The following is a 26,361-nucleotide window of genomic DNA, read 5'->3' on the forward strand; positions in this document are numbered from 1 at the left end:
TTGCGACTCCTCAGATAAACCTTGTGACAGCTTGGGGGGTCCCGGGCCCAGAGGTTGGAAACCACTGCTTTATGTTACGCTGCTGTATACAAGAGCGTGTTGGAGACCTGCCAAATGACCTGGTTGGTGTACATCTAGTTGTTGTGCACCAGCAATGTTATCTTTGTCTTTAAGAGCATTTACACATACAGTATACTGACAATGTTTATACTGTTGTTCACTGGTGATGAGTTTAGTGGAAAGAAGTGAATGGAGTCATATATTGTAAATGACCCCTTTGGCAAAACTAAGTGATCTGGAAGAAAAAAAAAAACTCTAGATAATGAGCACAATCCTTGTAGAGAGAAATTGTAAACACTGCAGGGTGAAATTTAGCTGACAGGTGTTAAGTCATATGGCTATAAAATTACACAATAAGACATTCACTGTACTCAGAGGCTACTTTATGGTGAAATTAAGAAGATAGAGATGGAAAGGAGCACATTACAGCAGGGCGATAACCTGTTAAATCCCAAACACATCAGGCAAACAAAAAAATTCAACGTCAAAATAATGGACAGTAAACGCTGCCAGTGGTCATAATTAAGAGGTCTTACTTTCACTGTGCAGCAGAGGCAGCCATAGCAAAGCTCATGTATACCGATTCTTAGCTCCTCTCAGCATCTGGGATAAAACGCAGACCAGCTGTGGCTCTGGCAGAGCGCCATCAGAGGTCACCACAGAGTCTGGAGTGACTCCAGCTGTTTGCAAGTTGCCCAGATGACACATTAACTCTATAAACAGGCTGTGAAGGTTTGTAGCAGGAGCCAGTAAACCATTTAGAGGGATCAGCACCATTGTCTTTTACCAGATGACGGGCAGGGTTATAGCAGCACTGTAAAAGTGAAATGCTCAGTTTGAATCTGGACCACAGAGGCCATACACCAGTGATTCCCACGGGATATGTGTACCTCGGGGCTACTTCTGCAGTCGCCACTTTGTACGTGGAAAGACTAAAGCTCAGCTGATTTGAAAGAAAGGAAATCACTGTCTGTCTCGCAGGCAGGCAGAAAAAACACTTTATCCATCCATATATTAAGTTAGATGTAACTTCTGAACACCAAGTGTTGCGAGTGATATTACAGGAAAATCAGCAAATAAGCCTGTTAGCTAAAAGTAATAGATGAATAGTTGAAATACTTAGCTAAAAATAAATATAGGTTAATAGTTAAGTCATACAAGTGTAAATCATACAAGTGTGATAACTTGACCAAACCATCTAAACATTGACAGTTGTATTAAAAAATTTGCGTAACAGTGTCCACTTTTCTATAATCAATCGTGTTAAACAACATTCATTTTAAAATCAATTCAAATGACCTTATTTGGAGGATATGTGGGTGGGTGATATTGAGTTCATCTATCAGGGGCTGTGGGGGTTCACCTGACAAAAAAGGTTAGGAACCACTTCCAGTTTGATTATTGAAGGCAGACAGCAGAAACGGTAGGCAAATGAGACGAGGTGCATAAAATAGTAACTTGTTTTATTCTTTTTTTTAACCATGCCACCGAACACTGACGCATACAGAGTTGTGCCTGAATCCACACTGAGAAAACACTTTCACACACTGTGTTACAAAGCTGTAATGAAGAGGGATTTTACTGCACACATGGCAAGAAGAACAACCCTGATTGGATACCAGGTCGAGCTTTGATCTGGCCCTGAGGTAGACAGACATTGACATAATCTAAACAATGCTAATCACATCCTTCTAGGACACATCAAATAAAAGGACATCTGCATTATCACAACATAGAAAGATCAAAGAAAAAACCCTTTTCAAACAAAAGTGCTCTATTTCTTTTGGTCCACCAAGGAAATCCATTTATAGTGCATGTTCATGTAGAATAGTTACAGTGAATGTGTGTTTTCATGGCACTGAGTGTTGTTGGCTACTTAAGAAGGCATTGGTAATGCCCACAGACGCCAAGATTTGCTTTACACACAGTTTTTATCCAAAGATCTCAGTCCATTGTCACTTTGAAGGGAACAATTTGATGCAAGATCCAAGCAATTTGTGATGTAAAAGTACACGCTTGTCTCAGAGTATCAGCCACTATCACAGTATGTTGCTTCCAGTTGCAATGTTCAGACAAAGTGGATCTACATGGCAGTCTATCTTTAATTAAGTAACAATAAACAAACACCCAGAAACAACTACCAATAGCACAGACCCATGTACTCAAGCACATCAATGCTCTACTTATAAAAGAGGCACAAGGGAGGGATCTTAATCAAATCAGAGACTTATAAAACACACACATTAAGATGTTTCTCAAATCATACCAAATGTAAACAGATAGCAAATTACTGTAATACAAAAATACAACATGTTTAACTCTATAAGGCCTGCGTTAGGCTCACATAAGGGAATAACATACCATGACAGTTTGTACATTACAGCTACACTAGAACTGACAATAACCTGCTCATAGTGATTCAATGTCAGAATTTTCTTTTCACGTTTTGTAAAAAAAACATCTTCTTTTCATGTTTTCTTCAATTTTCTCCTAGAAAATTCTGATTCTGTGATTTTTATAAGACATCTATATATAGTTAATAAAAAACTACACATAAAAGCCATGTTGAGGCTGTTCGCATTTTTTACACACCATTTGACCATTTAAATTATGATGTATTTGTTAGAAAATTAAAACTACTGGTGGATGAATAATTTGCAGTAGGTTTAAAAAAAAAAAATCTAAAAATCAAACAGTGAAGAAACAGAAAAGTGAGGAGAGGTAGAGCTCGCTCTACTAGAAATCATCCCAAGAGACACTGACTGTGTGACGAAAACCAGCACATATTTGGTAACAAATAAACAACATATAAATAGCAAAACCTATTACATTGCAAGAGAAACTCAAATTGTAAGCCAGCTACCTCGAAACAATAACACCCACTGCAAGAAAGACAAGGCAATTAAAGAGATCAAGCTTATGAGGTCAAAACGTGGCAGCCATTCAAGTAAAACATGCAGAAAATAAACAACTCCAAAATAAAAATCCAACAGCAGAAAAAAAAAAAACTGAGAAGTCACAGGGATTTAGGAGAGAAAAGTGTTGCAAAGTTCAGCCAATCAAGCCTTCATGGAATTATTTTCAACATCTACTGCACAATCATAGAAGATGACTCAGGTTGCCTGATGGTTTAGCAATCAATCAAAAAGCTGCTGCTACACATACAGGTCAGCAGTCACAGCCATTGTGGCATTGATTTTCACCACAGTGGATCCATTTGAGATACAGTTTTTATCAAAACTGTGTGTGTGAGGGAGAGAGGATGTGTGTGCGGGTGTGTGGACTAGGGCTCAATAAATAAGTCATCAGGAAACTGCTTGTCAAAACAAACCTGATAATCAATTAATCGTTTAAGTCTTTTTTGTAAATATTCATCTCATTTTCTGCTTCTCAAAATGTGAGAATTTGCTGCTTTTCTCGATTTTTATATCATTGCAAACTAAAGCTCTTTGGACTGGACTGTTGCTCGGATAAAACTAGTTATTTGACACCAAAATGTGACTATTTTCCAGTATTTCTCTGACTAAATTATTTTTTTTGTGTCAAAAATATTCAATGCAACTTATCATTAGTGGCAGCCCTAGTATGCACACACATTTGTATTCGTGCTTGCACGTCTCTGTCATCAGGTAAAAACCTTGTATCTCCCAGAATGATAATGTCCCACAATGCGTTTTTCAGTTTATCCAAAAAGAGTTTGAAGTTTTCCTTTTTTTTTTTGCCCATGGAGAAACATGTAATCTTTCAGCATGAAAAATCAGCAACACTGGAGTTACGAGCTTTTCACCCAACAGTCACAATATATGTGTGTGTGTGTGTGTGTGTGCGCGCTAGTGTGTGTGTGTGTGTGTGTGTGTGTGTCAGACTGTGCGTAGGGTCCAAGTCCTGCTCAGACGTAACAGACGTACAGGTAAGTCTTTTCTATCCTCCAGTCCGCCGGCACCTCCTCCGGTTTGTGGCCCTTCATGTGCTTCTGCATGGCGGCCAGGCTCGGGCAGAAGTCCTGGCAGATGGTGCACTGGTACGGAGACGCTCCGTTGTGAGTGCGCAGGTGCTTGATCATTGCCGAGTAGTCTCTGGACCGTTGGTGACACAGCTTACACTCGAATGGCTTCTCACCTGAAAAATTCAACAATACAGCATTAACCTTGTAGACCCGGAGTCAGAGGCCTGCCAGATGAAACTGGACTCACCTCTCTTTCAGTCCACTGTACTTGCTGTGGTATTGTGTGGTGTCTGTGTGTTTCGCTCTAGGATTAGACCTATATCGGTTTGCCGTCGGTTTGATATTAGATGGCCAGTCAGCGTCATCCACCCCAAATAAGACGAGAGGTTTCTCTCTGACCTCAGTGGGGAATCGGATAGTAGTCAGTAAAACGTAACCTGACATAAAATTTAGACTTTAATGATTTAATTCAATGGCTCACTTGTGTTTTTATATGAAGGAATTCAATTTGAAAGCTTTCCTCCATAAAATAGCTTTAAAAGCTGATAAACCATCAAAATGTAGCAGTTAGTATTTACTGTATTTAGTCCAAACTTCAATAAGCGTTTACATTTTTCAATGTGTTTTTACTTTAAAAGTAATACATTTTGTTAAAATAGTAAACAGACATGGCATTATTTTATCATTTTCTCAAGATGTGACTATTTAAAGAGGTCACAAATGCAAAGTTAATTTTTAAAACAAGACTATTTTGTAGCTGTGTATTAATACACATTTACAGTACACTACAGTGGCCGTGTTCATCATAATGTCATCCAGTGCGACAGTGTTGTGTATTTATGTGTTTTGGAGGAATCATTTATCAAGAGTTTGACTACGCAGATACTTGTCATTAGGATCTTTGTTGGTTTTGTGCTTCCTGGGATTTATTGTCATTAGAAAAATATACAATATTACCAGCTTTTGAAAGACATTCAGTTATGCATAAAATCACAGTTATTAACCATCATCATATTAATCGTATCCTGCTCTCTTGTGTGTTTGAAATCTCACCTGTATGTACTCGGTAGTGTGTTTCTAGCTGGTGTTTGAGGCTGAACCTCTTCCCACAGCCGTTGCACTCATAAGGCTTCTCTCCTGTGTGGATGCGTTTATGGCCCCTCAGCGTGCCGTCGTCTCTGAAACAGCTCCCGCAGAATTCACACTCAAACGGGTGATCGCCTGAAAACACGGTCGTGTCAGAACAGCAGCAGCCACAACACCAACACAACCCATTATCGTGAGATCGCATTAGAGGCTGACTTTATCTTTAGCACGACATGGTATGGTGCATATGTAGCTGCATAGGTCAAACAGTCACATGACCCTTTCTGCACATGCATATCAAGCAGGGAAATAATGTGCTTTCAGACGTTGCTAATGTTATGCCATGAGGACAGTCCTCTTGGCTGTCTGCTAATAGCTAATAAAAGTCCTCCAGGCATGTGCTGCTCTGTTCTCTATACTGTAGTTAATCTATTTCTCTCCTAGGCTGAGGATTTGACTCATCTCCAATGACCTATGTGCCTCATTATCTCAGTGTCCACAGCAACAGCCAAGTCAGAGGATACATTGCTCTCCTCATTACAGGCCGATTCTCCCCAATCCCCCACCCCACTGTGGAGCAGATGACATTTACAAAATGTTACTTCCAAGCAGAATGGCATACAAACAAGATACGCTGCCATGGCCAAAACTCCCTTCACTTCTGTCTCTTCACATCAATTATGTATTTCTCCTGTCTAGACATCAAGCCGTCGTGACAGCTGGGAGTGTTATTTAAGGTAAAAGAAGAAAGGGGGACATCTTTTCAGTAAATATCTCTCCGTCTCCTGCGGCACTAAGACTCACCCTCGGTAGAACACACAGACAAGTCATTTCCATTTGCTTTTCCTTCAATATTTATTTGGGTTTCCTCTATCATTTTGGGTGAACCACACTAGAACTGACAGCCGTGAATTGCAGAAGCCCAAAGGCTGTCTAAGAACCCAAAATATAAACAGGATGAAATTGCCCAAAATATGCACCGGCCATAACGGTACAGTGCTGTCATCAGAGAGGTGAGTCATCTTATAGAGAAGGCAAAGGGAGGGTGGGAGAGGATGCATGCAAATTGACTAAAACCTTAAAGCCACTAACGTAAGGAAATTAACCCATATACATAAATAAATACAGCCGCCTTTGTCTCCCTTCTTCAACATATGCATGTGTTTGACACCACACGTTTATGTTTTATGACGGGAGATAACACTCCAGATAACAGTGGTGCAAATGATCCGTTTCTTACCCGTGTGCGAACGCAAGTGTCTTTTGAGGGTAGTGTGGCTGGGGAAGGGGCGCTCACAGTGGCTACAGATGTAGCTGTGCATGCCTGCATGGACCTCCATGTGCTGCTGCAGGGCCTTCTGGGTCTGGAAGCGCTTTGCACACAGCAGACAGAACACCGCCATGTCAGTCCCTGGAGAACGCACAAGACACAGACACAGTTATTTCAGTACCATACACAGACAGGGCCTTAAGTGGGGAAACTGGGTCACTTCAACTTTGTGTGAGTCCTCAGAGGGAAAAGCTTCTTTCAAAGAGCAAGTGCCTCTACCTAAACTAACTCCCCTAAAAGCCCAGAGGCACTTTCAACTGTGAGTCTTTATACGTTCTATTTTAAACCATGAAAGTCATTGTTTTCTTTAAGAATTTCCCACACAATGCACAGCATGCCAATCACACAATCAATGGCTCCTTCCTGGTGTGTTAGATGTGTAATTATTCTCTTCATTCCCCATCAGGAGTCAGCTCCAGCCTGTGAAGTCCTCTGTCTCTGTGCTCAAAGAGCGGCTGATAGTAGCTCCACCCTAAATGATGCCTACACTATGCGCTCTGTGCAGAATGTTAAGTAGTGATATCAAGCCATTAAAGGCAGGACTGCAGGAAAAAACACAATCCAGTTTAATCCTGTGTGTGACCTGGCATCTCTTTGGGGCTGCTTTCCTGTTGCACAGAGTGTGGAGAGGAATACAGATAGGGAGTCGCTGGCAGGGTAGCTCAAGTCAAAATGGCTATGTAAAGAAGATCCATTGGCTGTCATACAGTCAGCACTTGATCTACAGGCCGTATGTGCCAGCGCTCAAATCCATCCTGGCATTCACACTGATGCAAATTCATATATGTGGTAAGACTGAGCGACTGATTAATCAGCTGCGGTGGACATAATGTGCATGTCCTGGAGAGTGAGGCTTTAATGTGAGATTATGAGGTCCTTATTTCTCTGTCTGCTCAGGTTGCAGATCATTTACAATGCTAGCAGGTCCCATTGCTCCTGACTCAGATTCAATCAGACATCTCCAGCGGAGGATCATTAGTAAACAGAGGACTGTGCCAGCACTTCATTGGAATTCAAGTGGGGTTGCTGTGTCGCATTTAAAATGCAGTCTGATGAGGTCCACTAAATCAAATCATTTGTTACTGTTATTGAAGTGCCTTGAGGCAACTGGCAATTAAATTGGAATTAACGCAGGGAAAGGGATACAGCACACTCATACTAAGAGGGAAGAGTGTCAGACACTTGCTTTAGGTTCTATCAAGTTAACAGACAAGCCTGTTCAAAAAAAAAAGAAAAAGAAACAAATCAAGCACATTCACATTTTCAGGGATAAATCAGACACATTCACTGTGTATTGTTTACTAATCCACCTAACACAATCCGCTCAAACAAAGCAAGATGCTTTCTTGGTTTCTTCGACTCCACATTTCATGGATAAGGACAATTTGGCAAAGACCCACAAAGCCTCTTCTTTGAAATGATGGTGCTTCTTTTTGAGCCTAGTTTTGAAATTTTCCCCCCAAAATGGCACTAATGGAGCTGATCATTCGTAATCATTAACAGGAAGAAAACAGGATGAAAGACATTCCCTGATCTTAACAATCCTGCAGAGAGGCGCTCCGGTGGAATGAACTGCACCTGTTCAGAGGCTTTAGCCTGTGGACTTCTGCACAAAGGGCACACAATGAGGTTCAGGCCCTCATTGACCAAGCCCATTAGTCATAGGCTCCTCACGCAACTTCTACAATCCCTGTCTTTATGCTGTTGCCTAATGACCAAAGCCCTTTCTCACCCACAGATCACAATATTTTAGTTGAAGACAAAAGACCCCCCCATTCTCAACGCCTCTGCACTCTCCCCACTCCCCTTATCTGCTGACCATACAGGAAACCCTTTCACTGTCTAACCAGCTTCACTTTCGGCCTGAGTCATACCTAACTGAAGCCAGCTCACTATGCACTGCGCAACAGTGGGGTCTGGATAATGATCTCTCTAAAAATGGCTAAAGACATCTAAAAAGCACAAAATGCGGTCCCTCCATGACCTGTGCCGTGGAGCCCTTATCTGCTCTAACCAGCGTCTCTCGTAATGTTTGCTGCAGCCAGCAGGGGGAGTGCTTTCTGTACCAATGTGTCCAGGTTTTAGCTGCAGGCAGAGCAAAGCCCTCAACCATCTGAATAACATATTATCCACCTTGTAGATACTTCAAAGCTACTTTAATCATCCTCGCTTCACTCTTTCTTTATTAACCATCGTCTGTTGTAAATGCTTGTTTCAATGCAGCCTGCGTACTTTGTTCTGTCTGCTCTGAAAGTTTAACATTCCAGTGTCTTTGTGTAGGTAAACCGTTACTCCCTGACACACTCGCAGACTCTTACAGATGTATATCCTGATCCTTCTGTCACCAGCAATACTGAAACTTGAGTAAAGAAATGTGACAAATATTCTGTCACAAGAATCTCACTCTTGATCTCAGGTTGACACACGGTGACAACAACTCAGCAGTCGTTTTTGGTTTTATTCTGCACAACCGATGCTGAAAATAAAAATAACAAATAATATCTTGAAGTGTAAACAAAAACCTTCGGAGGCAGGGAAGTGTTTGTATGTGTTAGTGGTGGCATTTCGCCTCGCTGTGCTCTGTTAACTTTTCAAACAAAAAGGATTTGCAGTTGTAGAGTTTTCCAGTAAGCTTTGGTAATAAGTGCAGAGGAGCTTCTTTATGAGAGAATAAGCCCTAAAGTTGGCTGTCATTGCCCCCTGCTTTCTCACCCTTAACCAGACAATGGGCTTGGGATTTGGGTTTTAAGGCACAGGATGACCCCTGACCCTTGGTCCTCAATGGGGTAAATACCATGTAATCAATGGTATTCCTCAAAGGCTGGAGAAGTTGACTGAGCATTGTGTGTAGTGGGAGGGAGCCCTAACAGTGGGAATAATGATTCACTTTCAAGCAATTCCGCTATGAGGCAGAAAATATAAACCTTTACTGTGTGCATTATGTTACTGAGCTGCTTGTCTAATGCACAATTAAGTTGGCAATTCAGGACGGTTTGAGGTTGTTATTCTGTTTTAACCTATCTCCACTAAGACTATGTGTATGCTCATGTGATTTAACATGGTCTGCCTTCATACATCTGCCACTTATTCAGTCCAACTGAGGTGGGAGCCAGCCACGCTCTCACGCTGCCTAAGAGACAAAACCATGTGTCTAGGCAACCAGATAGGATCATGGTCCTTGTTGGGGTGAAGTGTTCAAGCTAATCCCTTCATTCACAAATAAGCGCAGCCTGTTTCTTTTCAGGCGGCAAACAAAAGTTTTCCCACCCTGAGAATCTGGGAGTAAACCCACTGCAAATTGAACAAGAGATTGTGTTCAGTGAAGACTGCAAATCTGGATAATTTCTTCTGTGTTCATCTTAACTTCAGTGTTCCGAGCCCACCAATTAAACTGATTGATTTGTGACTAATTTGTCTTTTAATTTTGCTGAAATACATGAAAACAAAAGATTTGGTTTTAATTGTAATTTAACAGATAACTGGCAATATTTCAATAAATGCATGCAGAATTTGTACTGTAAAGGTATTTGTTTTGGTAAATTGTGAATGACAGCCAAGTCAAAGCTAAACAAATCCTGCTGCTTTCAAAAGGGCAAGGAATTTCACACTGATTTCCCAATTTACAAAATTACATCATGGCTGATCATGTCCACCAGCTAGAGTGCAATGTGGGGACACTGGAGACCGTGTCCTCAGGCCCTGCTCAGCGTATGTACAGTATGCTGACTGTCTGCAGGCTCGCTAATATGACCCAGTTAAACATACACAGTCATGCAAGCTGCATTATGTGCAGGACCTAACATGACCCCGTGCATTCACGCTTCGGTAGGAGTTCATGCAGACAGCTCCCTGTAGATGTGGCAGCTCGAGAAGCACATACACAAACGCTACAGTACCTTAAACAACCTCGGGCACTCATCAGTAGCCTGCTAATCTACCCGAGTGAGGAACAACCAACTTAATAATTAATGCAACAAGAGATACGTTGCTCGTGTTTAACCACCATTCCATGGATCGGTTCATTGAGGTCACGCACTGTTTCATTCGCCTCGATTCCTAGAATGTTTACAATATTTCCTCTATCTACCATCTTACCGTAAGATAACAGGGCATCCTGGGGCTTTGCGTGTAATCACAGTCAGAGCAAATAAATATTGAGGGCACTACGGCCAAATGGAGCACAGTTCAATTCAGTTTAAGGCTTGTATGAATTGTATGAATTACAACTGGTTATTAACAGGAGGGTGCAGTATGATGACGGACTGGCAATTAGGCGAGCTAAAAGATCTGCATTAAAAGGGCTGCATTATAAAGTCTGAGCTGTATCTGAATGGACTACAGGACTGTTTAATTAGGGTGTAGACAGAAGGTAATATTATTCACTTGATGAAGCAGCCTGTAATGTGTGGAAACAGTGCAGCTGCTGTGAGTACACAAAGACAGCACTCTTAAGGTCTTTGCCTTGAAGGCAAGGTGGCAAAAATGGTCAGCCAGTATGGCTTGAAGCATATACAGTCAATTTCTGTGTGTGCTGTAGATAAGCTACAGTCTTGGGTTTTCCAAAATTGAAAGCTCAGTGCCCCAGAGCCTTGCTCTGATGAAACAAACCCCTTTGTTGTGAGAGCAATTCGGAGACAGATCCATTCTTTTATTTTGGGCACTGACAAGTAGGTCAGAGGAGACTATGACAGTGCTGTGGTGAGGAGTAAACAGGAGCACATGATGTTGTTTTCCTCTTAGTCCTGGCATCCAACACCAGCAGCAATCCTCTTGCCCTACGGAAGTCCTCACATATCCCCTACCCCCTTCCCTTCCCACAGTCCACTTCCCCCTCAACCCCCCCCGCCCCTTACCGCCACTCGCCCCTCTTTGATCTCTAACTTCAGCAACCCACGGCCATTCACCTCTGACATATAAAAACGGCTAAAGAGACTGTTTACTGTAGTCAGTGTTGCCAAACTGCTTCAGAGTAAGATCCCCCAAAAGTAGTATTATAATAGTAGTATTATTGCCCTTCCAGAGGAGGTGGACAGCAGTGTTGCAGCTGCTGAGGTCTCACAAGTGTTAATCTGCTAAGAGGAAACTCATTTGGCTCACTGGTTTATGCCACATGGCAAATTAAAGCTGAGCCTGTGCAATTGGCACTGAAAGATCCTGTGTTTTTAAGACAAATAACAAATCCAGATTCTATTTATTAAACGTAAATCTTATCAATGAGTTGGAGCGGAGTCATAATTTCCCCATTTTTACTCAGCACAACTGATTAAATTACCTGTAGCTGTTGTCAGTGGAGTCTGTGAGAGCTACAATAAAAAAGGGTCATGCGTCACAGCAGACCGAGCTGAGATCACGACAAAATGAGAGAGTAATGCCCTTCTGTACCCTGCTCTGGATACACTGCCAAGCTGAAACCGAGCTCTGGATGTTTACAACTCGGGGAGATGAGGGTAAGAAACTTCTGGGCATCGTTAACACCCCTCCATGTCCACATCCATTAAGTATTCATACTGTGTGTGCCACCTGGAGTTACAGTTACATGCCAGTGCTCCTCCTGAGAGGGTTATCACCTTTCTCTGACAGTAGCAGAAAAGGTGTGGATTCAGACACTGTCAGGCATATGCACCATCTGACAACTATACAGCTCTTTATGGCAGTTGGAGAGGTTTGAGTCAAACACAAGTTTATTCAGTCTTTTTCACTTTATTTAAAGGCTTTTTAGGTTGTCAATAATGATGTTATCAATGACAATAAACTAGTTATTAGTGCTCAGGATCACTATTAGAGATCAGTATTACAGAACTCACCAGGCTGTGGGTTCATATTTAACTGACTGATCATGATAGATTCAAGATCCAATTGTGTGTATTGTTACTCCGGTTGTACCAGTGCGCCTGTGTGAAATTCTTTGGCTGACTTTGTTACAGAAACATGTATATAAATAATGACATATAAAGATCTGTATATAAAGCAATTACATATAAAAACAGAATATGTGGTGATGAGGTATGTGGGTAGGTAAGTGAGAGGTATAACTGCAATGGAGATATTCTTATATATATATATATCCTGCAAATATAAAAATATAAAACAGGCTATAAACATCAGATATAAAACACAATGAAAGTTATAAAAGGTACTTATTTAATTATCTGTCTATATCAGAAAAGCTGGGGTGTAGATTTGTTCAGGTTAAAATAGGGCTGCAACTGACAATTATCGATACATCCACAGATTATTTTCTTGACTTATATATTAGGAGCACAAGGTGATTTGTCCAGCCAACAGTCAACAGTCTGCTGAATAATCGACTATTTCTTTTAGCTCTACTTTAAAATGAACCAACAAGTCTTAAGCTATAAATAAGTCATTTATCTACTCAGGTTTTCTGAAGCTTTCTTTCAGGAGGTGTCAAAGTAAGCCATGTAGGCAGAAAATACGCTTCATCCAAAAACACTAAAATGTAGGCACACAACCTGGCAACTGCAAAATGTCCTTATTTTTATATATATTTTTATGAATTATGGCTGATACATTGGTGCACTTTGGTTTATGCTAGTTTGTGTGGTGAGATTTAGAATTTGTTATATATTTTATTTATTTTGCATGTATTTTCTTATGTTTGCTTAAAGGCTGTGTGTTCTGTGTTTTTCCTGGGTGCAGACAAAATTCCCCTCTGAGACAATAAAGTTAAAGTTGATAAAGTGTTAATTTATTATTTATTTAAAATTTAAAAAAATATATTTTTATAACAAATAATAAAGTGGCATCAAAAGTAATCATAACACTCATGATAGTAGCCAATACTAATTGACTGATATAAAAAAAATACTACTAAGCACATTTGGTTTCTTTGTCTTTTCAAGGTTATACACTGAATGTTGTTCTCATGTATGGTCTTATCTCCTTTCCTTTTCTATGTAGCTTCTGTTTTGCCACATAAATAAAATGTGCCTGCTTGCCTCTAATAACACAGAAGTCTGGGAATGTGGGTTTTAAAAACTGATTTAAGAGATGAAAACAACTTCAGCTCCCTAGGCAGGTGGTTCAAAACTGCAAAAGCCCAGATTGCAAATCACATATCACCATCCAGAAGTTGTGCAGCCACGCAGCCAAAGAACTCAAATTTGTAAGACAAAAAAAAATATTTGGATTCATCCTGATGCCAACTGTTAATGCCGGACATTCGCTCGACAAGACAAACTTCTAATACAAACATTTTCTTGCTTTGAGATTTTCGAAAAGCTGAAGGTGTTCATGTTGTTGGTGAGAGTGTGAGTGTGGGGTAAATAATCCACAGGAGCTCTCAGACAGGAGGTGAGGATAGTATGTCTGTGAAACTGTGATGTGGCGCTGTAAAGCCACGGCTGTGGCAAAGTGGCATGCAGTGGGTCCAGATGCCAAGAGATATTAGTGGGTGATATGTGAGAGGGCCTCCCACCTCTCTGTTGATAAATTATGGAGTATCATGACAGGAACAGTTTAACCCAGCCAGCATGACAGGCAAGTTTATACCCACGATCACAAGTCCCGTAGTCACGGCTTACTCAACAGCTTAATGCATGCTGCCCAGTTTAAACATAGAGCATAGTGTGTGTGTGTGTGTGTGTGTGTGTGTTTACATGTGTGTTATTGCATGCACATGTTTGTAAAGTACCTGTGTGTGTTTGCCTGTGGGCTTCCAGAGCATCCTCTGAGGAGAATGTTGCTCCACACTGATCACACACCAGCGCCTCTGCAGGAGCTGTAGATAAAATCAAATTTATGAGAGGATATCTTGATCAGACAGTAAACATGTGCGCTTGTAATTACAGACTAAGTTAGTTCATTTAGCATTTAGAGAGAACTGTGGAAAAAGCAACAAGAGAGGAACAAAGGCGGCCTATTTCAAAAGTCACCAAAGAGCCTCGCTTGTCACACACTTGTGCTTTTCAGGTGTTAACACAAGGAAGCAAATGCGCAGAGTACAATGGAGCAGGGGAAAGCGCCATAAAAACACAACTCAGGACAAACAAAAGCACCAGACAGGGCACAACGGCCCTTCTTCTTGACAAAAAAGAGCCGAGCTGAAGAGTTTTATTTACCGTGCCCTGTTATCAGTCTCTGAACAGTGAGCAGACTGTCTGCCTGAGAGGCCACAGAAGGACTGGGTGTTCTCTCTACAGCAGACGCTTCCCGCCTACGGCACATCCCTTTATCAAAAAAAACAGTTCAGAGTCAACACCCCAAATCCCATCGCATACACTGTAACTACAGTTCCCAGTTCACCTTTGGAATGCCCTTGTCTATTATGATGAAGACATGAAAGAGACAAGTATGCATACTGCTTGCAGAAATGTTCAATCCTTGTTCTGCACTCACCTCACACCTGCACAGACAGACACATAGGACAGCTATGCGCACACACACACGCACGCACACACTCACACACACACACGCACACACACTCTCACACACATACATCCTCTCCCACACGCACACAGCTGTTTGGATGTGGGTTGGCTCTCACTGAGATGTAAATCGGTTGCAGATCCATACTGGCCCAGGGCTCATTCACTGATCTATTTTCTGCTCAGCTGGCTTTAAATGAAGTTAAAATGACTCATTAAAACACCCACAAGCTTTGGGAACTCTGAGCGCTACAGCCTAAATGTGGTCCTCTTTCAACTCTTACGATGCCTCTATACACAGACACTGTGCCACTGTTCCCAGTGCTGCACACAAATAACAAAAAAGCCCCAATCTGTTCATTTCTAAAAACAACAATTTTTGAAAACAAACCGTTACTGTTTTGGAACAGTTCGTTTTGTTACACGGAGCAAAAATAAAACTTGGTAGAGAGTAGTCTTATATAGTAGTAACACTATGCAATGTTGTAGATCCTGATGTTGTGTGACGCTGTCCAGTGTGGTGTGTTGTGTTGTGTGAGATTGTGTGATAAGGGAAGAAGAGAACATAGTGCATTGTCTTGTGCAGTCAAAGGCACGGAGTGTGCTCTCATCCATAAACCATCAAACTGTCTCCAGACGCGGCTGCAATCGTCCTCCATCAAAACACTTTGTCTGGCATACCAAAATAAGAGCCAGCATCGAGCTGAATACCAAATCAGCCCATTAGAGCAGTGGAGCACTCGCTCCTTAGCAACCAGCGGGATCTAAGGCTGCTATACCGAAATACACAGTGACAAAGAATTGAGACCCACATCTCTCTCTTTTTTTTTTTTGTAGTATTATGGGTTGACACATTGGGATGAAGAGAGTTTATGCAAAAATTCAAATTAGGTTAAAGGTGCTGCTTTTGTGGATGTCACTGCGAATTGAAAATCAAAACGTGTTGTCGAGGTCTACGAGTAATGCAAGACAATAAGTGTGTGTTTAGGGTTATGCAGAGGGTGCACAGAGGAGGAAGAAGAGACGACTCAGGTGAAGTTTAAAGAAGCAGATTGTCTCTCATCTGTCAGCAGTATGTCATTCCCGAACAATCCTCAGAGAGCAGGCGGAGAGGACAGGGACCTCGTCTTGTCTATACACATATTCAAACTGAGGTTTCTGTTTTAGTTTCATTTTTAGTCCCTGATCCCCCCCACCCCCCCTCACACACCCCCCACCCCCCCGCCGCTCTTTCTCTATTTTGGATAAAGTAGCTGGGAGAGCAGTCAGGTCTGATTAAGTCTGCATTTGGGTACAGTGTGTTCCTGGACACACATCTGCGAGCGAGCCATCACACACGCTTCGGAACACTGGCAGAACACCCAGGCCTGCCGGCAGCTGATGATGTCATCACTCAGAAGGGGCAGAGCTGGCGAGCTGCCAGAGTCTCCGAAAAAACACAGAAACGATTCAAACGGAGAGAGGCTAGAGAGAGACAGAGAGGAGAGGGAGGGAGGAAGGGAGGGAGGGAGAGGTGCACAGACCTAAGCATGGAAAAGAAAGCATGATCCAAGTATTCGGAGCAGCACTTACTGGTCGGGGGTGGGGGTGGAGGGGGGGGTTGTAGTATGAACAGGTGCATTTGAAAGGCCGCACTATCAAGGGGCTTCATGAACACTGAATACTTTAAGATGAGAGTGTGAGAGTTACTAAGTACCTGTGTGAGACAGCATGTGCATCCTTAGCCGCATGCTGTCCTGGAAGTGTTTGCCACAATATTCGCAGCCGTGGCCCTTCTCCTCGTTATGCAGCCTCCTGTGGAAAGACAAACACTAATGTGAGCGTGTTAACAGAGACGAGGACAGAGTGAGAACGCACTTGTGAAAATAAAAGTATCTCGTTTCTGCGCTTTTTCTGTAAGGTCTCCCAAACCCAGAAGCAGCATTGTCCTCGTAACAAGAGGAGCATGTTTTAATTCAGGCAAGAATCCCTCGCTGAATGCAACATCATTAGTGTAAGAGGCCCTTGGAGTTGTGAATCACAACGCATGAATGCTAAAAGAACACAGACAATAGGATATCTGGCTAATTTCAGAGTGCAGACATACGCGTGCCTCCACCCGCCAGCACTGCAAGACACTGGGCATGCACACAAATATATACACACACACACACGCGCGCGCGCGCACACACACACAAACACACACCAAGTACATGCACACAAACTCACATCCCAACATAATGTGCACACACATACACTTCTCCTGTAACTGCAATGAAAAGGAGAAAAGAAGATGATTCGCTGAAGCTCCGCCGGCAGCAAAACCTATCATATCATATCACACACATCCAAGCATGCAAGGCATCTGTACTGTTATCCTTATATCACCCCACTAACGGCACAGAAAATGGCCTAAAGAGTCCACATTTAAACACTCTGTGGTCAAAATAAATGAGTCCTGAGCTGGAATTTAGCACAACATATTAACAAAACCCTACAAATTTGGAGCTACATGCTCAGGAACAGAGCCAGATTTTTGTGTTTTTACTACAAGTTTGACAATGGCTCAGTTTAAAGATGATAATTTATTTCAACATCCATGTGAGACTTAAAAAAGCTTCTTTTTTCTCTGTCCCGTTGGACCAGCAAGCTGAAGTGTCAAACATGTAACCATGTGTGTTAACTATCTAATAAAAGGGAAAAATACAGAGCGTCCTGGTGGCTTCCAGGTTTAAGCATTTGGTCGGACCTTTGTAATAACAATATTTAGAGTCCAGCTACGGATGTTTGTTTGCATTTCATTCCCCATGTCTCAGCCTTTATTTTCTGTCTCATGTCTGCTACAATAAAGACATTGAACAAGACCACAAAGTATGTAAAAAGGGAAAAATACAATAAAAGAATTTTATTATTTCAAAAAATATTTCAAACAGATACAATGACCGCAACTAATTTTAAGTTGATTAATTTAAAAATACTGAAAACCTGTATTCTCTTCAAAAATGCAAAATATGACTGATGCATCAGTCTGTAAAGCCTTTAAAAATTACCTGAGTTGCTATAACTAACACTAATTTTGTAATGTCAGCCACTATGTAGACATCATCTAAAAAAATTTATGTTTCTTATTTGAAATGCAAATTGTTCCTTTATTCTACGAGCACTACTTAAGCAAAACAGTTCAATACCAAATTTCTGCTGTTTGTCTAAACTAAAATAGTGCCAGGAGATCCTACAAAATGTCAGTCTGCAGAGCAGGTGTATGCTCAGTGACCTGGTTACAGACCTACAGCAACTTCATTACATCCTCAAGCGGCGCCACCAATGCAGCTCTTTCAACCTGCGGACATCTGCCTGTCTCCACGAGTGAGACACGTGCATCAATAAATATCCCACAGGATGCTCTGTTTCACCAGGAGGTTTTAACACATCTCTGGAGTGGCATGAGGCTGAAATGTCAGCCACAGGCGCTGCCTGGAAACACTGTGATCCTAATCATGGTTTAGCTGCATATTAGGACTTTTGGCTCACAGATTGTCTTGTTTCCAATGATTAGTAGTGAGTCAAACACTGCCAAGCACGCACAATTGTAAACCTCTGCAATCAAGTTAATGAGAGTTGTCACTGAGCTAGTCGGTAACTTCTTGTGTACAATGACAAAATCTAAACTGACAAGCCCGTAAATAAAGGAGAAATAAACAAAAAACAGCAGAGCAAGTCGTGAAGCAGAAGTTATCCATCATCTAGCTGAAGCGTCCAGCCCGGTCCCTGCTGAGAGGCTCCTCTCTGCTGATGCAAAGGAATGCATATCAAATAGCCTGGGAGACGGCCTGTTGTGTGAGGCACGCTTCTGCACAAATAATCAAACAGAATTTAGAAAATAAGGCTTTGTAAATAAGAGCCTTATCCGACACTAAGGCCTCTTTATATCAAATCCCTCACAAAGACCCGATTCAAAAACTTCCCGAGACGTCTCACTGTTAAGACATGAGTGCAGGTGTCCCTGAGAATAAATTAACATATTTGCTGTTGCTCCTTCCAGCTTTTAACTCTCATAGTAATTCAACATGATGGAAAAGACCAAGGAACAGCTCAGTTCAAGAGACATGTCTCCACTGCTTTTCCTAACGGCACAGCCAACTCCTCGGCTTACATTCAGCATAACACACAAGCACACCTGCACACCCCTCACATCTTTTATTAGACATCACACACATTTGTCAGTCAAAACGTTGCAGTGAGCGTTGTTTGTTTTTTTTCCAGTAAAGTGTCACTGAGACTAAAACTATACCCTCATTTTGTAAGAAGTTTTTCTGATAAATTTTAACAATTTCTTTAGATTTTGAATCCCAACTGGATTCACATTCACATTTTGTTTCATTTTCCATTACTTAAGATGTTAAAATAGGTTTGAAATACACTGTAATTCTGCAGAAAAGTGTAAAAAGCGAGGTGTTGGTGGATGTTTTGTGCCTGTTACCTGTGCTGCTCCATGGCCTGCCTGCTGTGCAGCTGAAGCCCACACTCGCCACAGCACTGCTGGCCCTGAGTCTGGCCCTCATGCCTCATCCCTGCTGCGAACTGGCCCAGCCTGCTGAGAAGCTCCCTGTGCAGCAGCCCCTGGTGCAGCAGGCCGCTGTAGGCCCTGGGGTCCAGCGGTACGCCCAGGGACGGGGCCACTGAAACGGACACCGGCAGCATCCCTTCCCCTGTGTGATTGGAGGGCACAGAGTATATGGAGGCCAGATGTTTCTCAGCCATGCCGGGGAAACAGTCAAGAGAGTTCACCACCACTTGTCCTCCATCTTCAGGGCTTGTGTGCAGCTCCCGAGCGCTGGTGATCACGCTGCCTCTCAGGGGCGTCCCAGGGCCCTCGTCTCTGGGCTGGTCTGACATGCAGCTTCCCTCCCCGGTGCTCGAGGATCTGCCCTCGCAGCCGTTGGCATCATCCACCTGCATGTTTTCTGATTTAATGCCTCGGACGGGATGCAGGGACGATGCCTGGGATAGCTCCTCACTGCTGTGCTGGGGCTGCTGGGAACTCTCCATGTCGACCTCCGTGTCCTGCTTGGGGCTCAATTCAGGAGCCGCATCGGCCTCTGGACCAGGGGAGCTCCTGTCCGTCATGTGGTACAGCGCCAGGTGGTGTAGAGCAGTGGGAGTGGTGCGGTTAGGTCCATCCTGTATGGAATGCTTCTTGGACATCAGCATGTGCCTCCAGTGCCTGGCCCGGCTGTGGTCGCTGTGGTCTCCAGAGCTGTGGTTCCTCACCGCCACCTCCTCGCTCTCCTCCGCCTGTATTGTCTCCAGCACCTTCAGGCACTGCTCCTCCAAGTACTCGATCTCTAGGATCTCAGCTGCGTACAGCAGGTCATCCAGGTCCTCGGCCGTGGCCTGGAGCGAGGCCGTGTAGGCGTACTCCAGGATCTGCTGGAAGGTCTTAGGGGACAGGAAGTCCAGGGCGTAGCGCAAGCTGCTCCGGTGGAACAAGATCTCAAACATTTTGCTGGTGCAGGCCAGGACGGTGCGGTGCGCTGGGAACTCCTGGCCGTCCACCGTGATGATGACATCACACAAGGTGCCGGTCAGACGCATCTGATTGGCCCGCTGCAGCAGCGTGCTGGGGTGAGTGGGATTGTGGAGCTGGAGCACACCCATGTTTGTCAGACCCGTATCCACTCGGACCTTTGCTGAGCCCACGCATGAGGTGTGGCTGTCCTGCCTGCTTCACTTGCCTTCAGCTGGTTGTAGGTCTGTGGTTTGGGTGGAGGGGGAGGGTAGAGGATCATTAGTGCCTGTCCCTAACAATGTGGTGTAAAAGGCAGTTAATAATCCTCCAGTGTATACTTTAATCCATGCTCAATTAAAAGGAATGTCACAGGAATCAAAAAAATATATCAAATTAAACATTCCCTGAATATAAAATCCCACTTGATCTCTTCAGGGGGTTTATTCCATGCACCTTACATGTTTATTTATTTTAATTAAGAACCAAAGACAGACAACAGGTCGATAAGCGCAAAGCAACAGTTTCCATTGCAGGTGATTAGTCTGGGGTCTCTCTGAGAGCGGTCACGTCGGTGTAATAACGTCTGCATACTGAGAGGTGACGGTTCAATTTATCAAGCTCCACACACACACACACACACACACACACACACACACACACACACACACATACACACGCCCTCAACAGGTAGAGCTGCTATTAACAAACGCCTGAAGGGCTGATTAGTTCATTTAGGCTGCGCACGTTCGTGATTAGACGCGTTAAAGACAATTAAGCCGCCCCGCTAAAAATCCCTAAATAAGTTATAAAACTATCCGGTAGATGAAAGCGTGAAAATGAAGCGCAGCCCTGTTGCGGATACGTGCTTTTTCCACTCCATTGAAACCCCTGAATGACAGAGTGAGTGATGATCCGGCTCTGAATGATGATCAGTATTGTCGGACCACTCAGCAGCACCTCCAGTGATGCTGACAGGCTGCATCCTCAACTAACCGCAACATCAGAGCGCATCAGGTGCACACACGCACTAATTCCACCTTTATTATCCAAACACAGTGCGACAAATTAACCCTCTGTGCGCGCGTATTTACTGTCTGCACGGTGCTGGAGGGAGAAAATAAAAGACCCAATTTATCCTAAATAGTCCGATGATGTCTGGGTGAAGTGAGCAGTCTGCGCTCACTCAAGTTTGTAAATCCTAAATCAGGCTGCGGCCAAACTTAGCTCGATTTCCACATGTCTGCTGTAAAAAAAAAAACGGAATTATAACAAACCCGCCGCAAAACTGCCTTCATTCAAAATCTTATTTGTTAGAATAAGTCCGAGGCTGAAAAGTAGTTGATGGGAGCGGGATGAGCGGACTGAAATGACGAGCAGACGTGAGAAAAGTGGCGGCTGTCACAGCTGTTCTTACCTCTGTCTCCTAACGTCCTCCGCTGATTATCCAGGCAACATCATGCTTACACATTTCACAGTACCCGCTCCAAACTCACTGCTGCTCCAAGTAAGCAAATCATCAGCCAGCCGCCGCGGTCAAACCCGCAGGAGGAACACGCCGCTTCCGAGCGGACCTTTCAAAATAAAAGCTTCCCCCCAAGAACCACGTGTTGAAAGGCGTCTTTAACAGGAGCGACTGGGGGGGAGTGATGATGATGATGATGAGGAGCGTCATTGTTTAGATGAGCAACAAAGAAGAGCCGCGGAGTGAGCTGATGAAGAAGAGATGCTCAGATAATAAGCAATTATGTTGACACCTAAGTGAAGAATCTTGTGTGTTTAAAACACTAAGAGATAAATTAAGATTTTGGAGGCAAAATGTTGAAGCTGCATAATAACATGGAGTGACATTAACAGAAGAGAAGCAAAACATTTGGTGTAAATTTGGTGATGTTGTTTTGTAACTTGGTTGAATATTGCAACAAAACTGGAGGTGCTCTTGCAGTGAAAATGGTGTTGATTATGGGAGCTCACAGGTTAATAGTAATATTATATACTATTACCCACATCTTTAGGTAGCAGATTAAAAGTGCATATTTGTAGCAACTATAGTAACCTCCTCTGAATGCAAATTGTAGAAGATGCATTAGAGGAAGAGAAGAAACTGCCTCGGAGGAGTTTTTTATGCCTTAAAACAAATGTTTTTGTCGAGTCCAGGAATCAGTCAGGGAATGAAAATGTGCAGGAACACACTTTAAGTCAAGCAACAATGTGGGAGTGTCTCTTTGGTGTGCAAGTAATGCTGAGCAAGTGGGGGGAAGGGAGCATGAGTGACACAACTCAAACTTGTGTCTGACTGCAGGATGTTGAGATGTTGAGAGTGGACCTGTATCTCTGCACCGCAATCCTTTTTCATCTCTGACAGTTCAGTTTCCTACGATTGCTTGATGGACACAGAAGAAGGAGATTTTAGAAACACAAAGGCTGTGGGATCCTGGTGACCTGGTGCTTTAAGGCGCTCACCATGTGGTCAGCAGAGGTCAAGAATCTTAGTCCGCCCAGTGAACCCCCCCCCCTCCTCTATTTAACATTTTCTCCTTAACGTGAAGCTCTGAATGCTATTTTAAAGCTTTTTCAAAGCTTTTTTTTGGGAATCAGGTCCATTCAATTATCTGTCTGTCTTTAATGTTGATTTAAAAACATATGAAACATACAAACTATGCTGACTAAAATGCAGGAATCAGCCTGTAAAATACCGACCATGTTCTTAAATCACCGAATGCTCTGGTGAAATAGAGCTCTGTGTTTTTACTCAATTGTCAGATAATTTACTGTGAACCCATTTTATGATACTTTTATTCCACTGCATCAATTTATACTCACTAGTTGTTTTGCATATTAAAATAGTACATACAGAACATATGATCAGTGTATGAAATACGATTATTTGAGTAAAAAATACAGAACATAAATAATTACTATTGTCTCCATGTGGACCGTAGTAATCCCATAATATAAGATGGGAGTCCACTCTGTCTGCATAATAACTACTTATATTGTTGAGCACATGTTGCTGATGATTCTAAATTGTGGTATTAAGTGGTGGAAGAAGTATTCAGATATTTTATTTCATTTATATTTAGGGTAAAAATACTGTTAGAAGTAAAAGTCCTAAATTCAAATTATTCAAGTAGTGAAAGTAAAAGTACTCATTATGCAGAATGACCCACTTTTGAATACTTATTATATTGTTGGATTAGAATTATTGATGTTGTGATAAAGGTGGAGCTAATTTTAGCTGCTTCACCACCTGGTAGCTTAACCTGCATCATTATTATCAATCTACAATTCATCATCTGAATGTTGTTGCATATTAGTTATATTTTGCATTAAGCTGAATATGTAAAAAACAAACAGTCAAATCAGCTATCAAATAAATGTTGTGCAGGTACAAATACAACATTTCCCTCTGAAATGTAATTAAGTACAAGGCAGCATAAAATGAGGTACTTGTACTTAACTGGAGTATTTCCAAAGTTGTACTTTAATACTTACATCCCACCACTGGTGCGGTCGCTGCTTTTGTTTGAGTAAGTGACCTGAATGTTTTGATCCTCCACCACCAGAGGACTGAGGAAATTAACAGATACTTCCTCTAATTCTGCTGCACCGCACAGCTCATCCCTTCGCCCTCACTTGCTTTTATTTTGAAGGTCTCGTCACGGAGCTTCCTGTGTCCCCGCGGCCGCGTGCTGCTGACTTGACCGGCTGCAACTCATCACCGGGCCGACGTCACGGCTCTGACTGGTCGCCCTCTGCTCCCCGTTTCTCCATCACGGCTGCAATCAGAGACATCTACAGGGCATCTGGAGCGCTGACTGGCCGCCAGGTTTGCTGAGCTGGAATAAGAAGCAGCGGCTGATTAATGCAGCGGCTCCAGAGATGAGCGCAGTTTGTGTTTATCAGGCCACACTGGGGGGCAATAAAATGAGGTAAGAGGGGACAGTGAGTGAAACTGGACGCCGTGCCGGGTCAGCGCTGGCCGCCGTGCTTGTTGACACTGAAGCGGTTTGCGGGTTCATGTCACATTAGAGGCACTGAGGTGGCTCAGCTGAAAATATCCAGCCGTCACTGGCGCACAGTATTCAGACATCCCAGCCTGGAAGTGTTAACTTCGCTCCCGCACAAACACGCATTATGTAACACGTGTTTACTTGGTTTCCCCCCATCTATCTGAACAAGAAGCCCGAGAATTTCAAGCCCCAGAAAAGCCTGTTTGCACTGTAACCTTTCTAGAAATAGAAAGGTGATGCGTCCATGACATTGCGAAAACAAAAGGGAGTTAAAAAAAAAAAAATAGGTGATTCCTGCCATCTAGTGTCCAAAACATGTCACTGCGTGCTCTCAATCTGAGACTGGGCTTCTTTCTTTCTTCTCTTTTTTTTTTTTCAAAAGTAATTTAAACTGATGACAAAATGGGCCAGGACAAAATTAGATTCGGAAACCATTTTTTATTTTGCAAATGGGTTAGCACTCAGACTGTACACAACAGATATTTTCTGAGTTTGACCCAATAAAACCAGAAGGAGCATCCAGAGAAGAGGGAGCAAGGTGGTCAGGTAACAGCAGTGGGGTACAAGGTGAGTAAAGATCATCTTCTTTTTTTTATTATTGTTCTTGCATGTTAATAGTCTGTATTCGGTTCTCTTGACATTACATCTATCATCTAAAGCTTTTTTTTTTTTTTTTCTAAAGTTTGATCTCCTGTTTGAGGTGGACCACCCTGCTTCCTGCCAATGGTATCCTCAATTCGTCAAGCTGTCGCTCTTGGGTGAGTGATTTTGTACAAAAAGACAGAAACTAAAAAAATAAAATAAATAGAATAAAAACAGAATCCAAAGACCACATTACAGAACACTTGAAGAACAACTGGGGGGGTAGAGAAATAAAAACAGTGTGTAGTAATGCCAGAACAAGCCCCAAAGGTAACATTTATTGAATCAGTATGAGAATTACTCCCCCAAACGAACATGGGCACGTCTATCTGCCTCGTAGTTACACGTTATGAAGTACTGACTGGATTCATGCCAAGGCTCAAAACACCTTCCTTCACTATAGCTGGCAATATATAGTGCTGTGACCAGAGACGGACAGTTTTATACACTACACGTGTTATAATGACCACATTAGTCCATTTATCATACTTTTCTTCTAATAATACAATATCTTAAATAAAAAAAAAAAGAATAGGCTGAAACTCTCACGACAAAGCTATGCAGATTATCATAGAAACTGATGACAAGACAATCTACTGACACACAGGCACAGTGCACAAGCTTGCAGGCAGGAAATGGAAAAGAAATCTTTGTAGTTTTTAAATAGTACAAAAATGCTTTTTTATCTATTTATTTATTTATTTTTGCTTCAACAGCCCAACTCAAAGTACGAAGCCAGACCTTTGATCTGCTTTAATGTGAGGAAGAAACAGTAGTTATTGTAGTTATTTGCCCTCAAACAAATACGTGGCGTATATTTAGCGCAACATCACAAGACATTCGCTGGATTCGCGGTTCTTCATCCCTTGGCTGAGAATGAGCAGTTCTGCTGGTCTTTTTTTGTCTCTCTGTGAGCGTTAGTGTTCAATGAGTCTCCTTTTCTAATCAAATGGATTTTATTAATGAATGTTAACCAACACTGTGGTAAGGCAGTGACAGACTGAATACATTTGATCGTAAAATGGGCCAAATCTGATCCGATCGTGCACACCGGCGATGTGTGACTCTGTCAGTTTTCCCCCTGCAGCTGGCTGTGGGTTAATCCTGTATTTTTATAACCATAACAAATACGGTTATAATCCAAACACTGAACTCGGGCCTGTGTTTAATCGATGCCAGCGTATCTGTGAGAGATGAAACATCCCTGTAACAGACAACGTGAGACCTTAAACCTTGTAAACAAAACTTTACAACCACTTGCAGGTCAGACATGCAGAACAAAAATGCAAACAGTTTCACATTTGAACATGAAAATAAGAAAAATAATTTCTGTATATAGTCAGTTTTTTTTTTGTTTGTTTTTTTTTTTTTTTACATTTCTCATAATAATCCAATAGTTGCGCGTGACTGCA

The 26,361-nt window shown here is 42.5% G+C and overlaps 1 protein-coding gene across 2 annotated transcripts; it reads right to left on the minus strand.

Moving 5' to 3' along the window:
* Positions 1–2,765: 2,765 nt before the first annotated feature.
* Positions 2,766–21,790, minus strand: LOC139200471 (zinc finger and BTB domain-containing protein 16-A-like). Of its 2 annotated transcripts, XM_070829772.1 has the most exons (8): positions 21,712–21,790; positions 19,269–20,541; positions 16,506–16,603; positions 14,504–14,611; positions 14,077–14,163; positions 6,333–6,503; positions 5,060–5,227; positions 2,766–4,179 (listed from the first exon to the last, which is right to left on the minus strand). In XM_070829772.1, the coding sequence occupies exons 2-8, from the start codon at positions 20,444–20,446 to the stop codon at positions 3,950–3,952; spliced, it is 2,040 nt and encodes a 679-aa protein (XP_070685873.1). In that variant the 5' UTR covers positions 20,447–20,541; positions 21,712–21,790; the 3' UTR covers positions 2,766–3,949. The 2 variants fall into 2 exon arrangements, with proteins under 2 accessions (XP_070685873.1, XP_070685874.1); XM_070829773.1 differs by lacking the exon at positions 14,504–14,611.
* Positions 21,791–26,361: the final 4,571 nt, after the last annotated feature.

The sequence above is a fragment of the Pempheris klunzingeri genome, chromosome 4 (genome assembly GCF_042242105.1).
Source record: "Pempheris klunzingeri isolate RE-2024b chromosome 4, fPemKlu1.hap1, whole genome shotgun sequence".
Lineage (NCBI taxonomy): Eukaryota > Metazoa > Chordata > Actinopteri > Acropomatiformes > Pempheridae > Pempheris > Pempheris klunzingeri.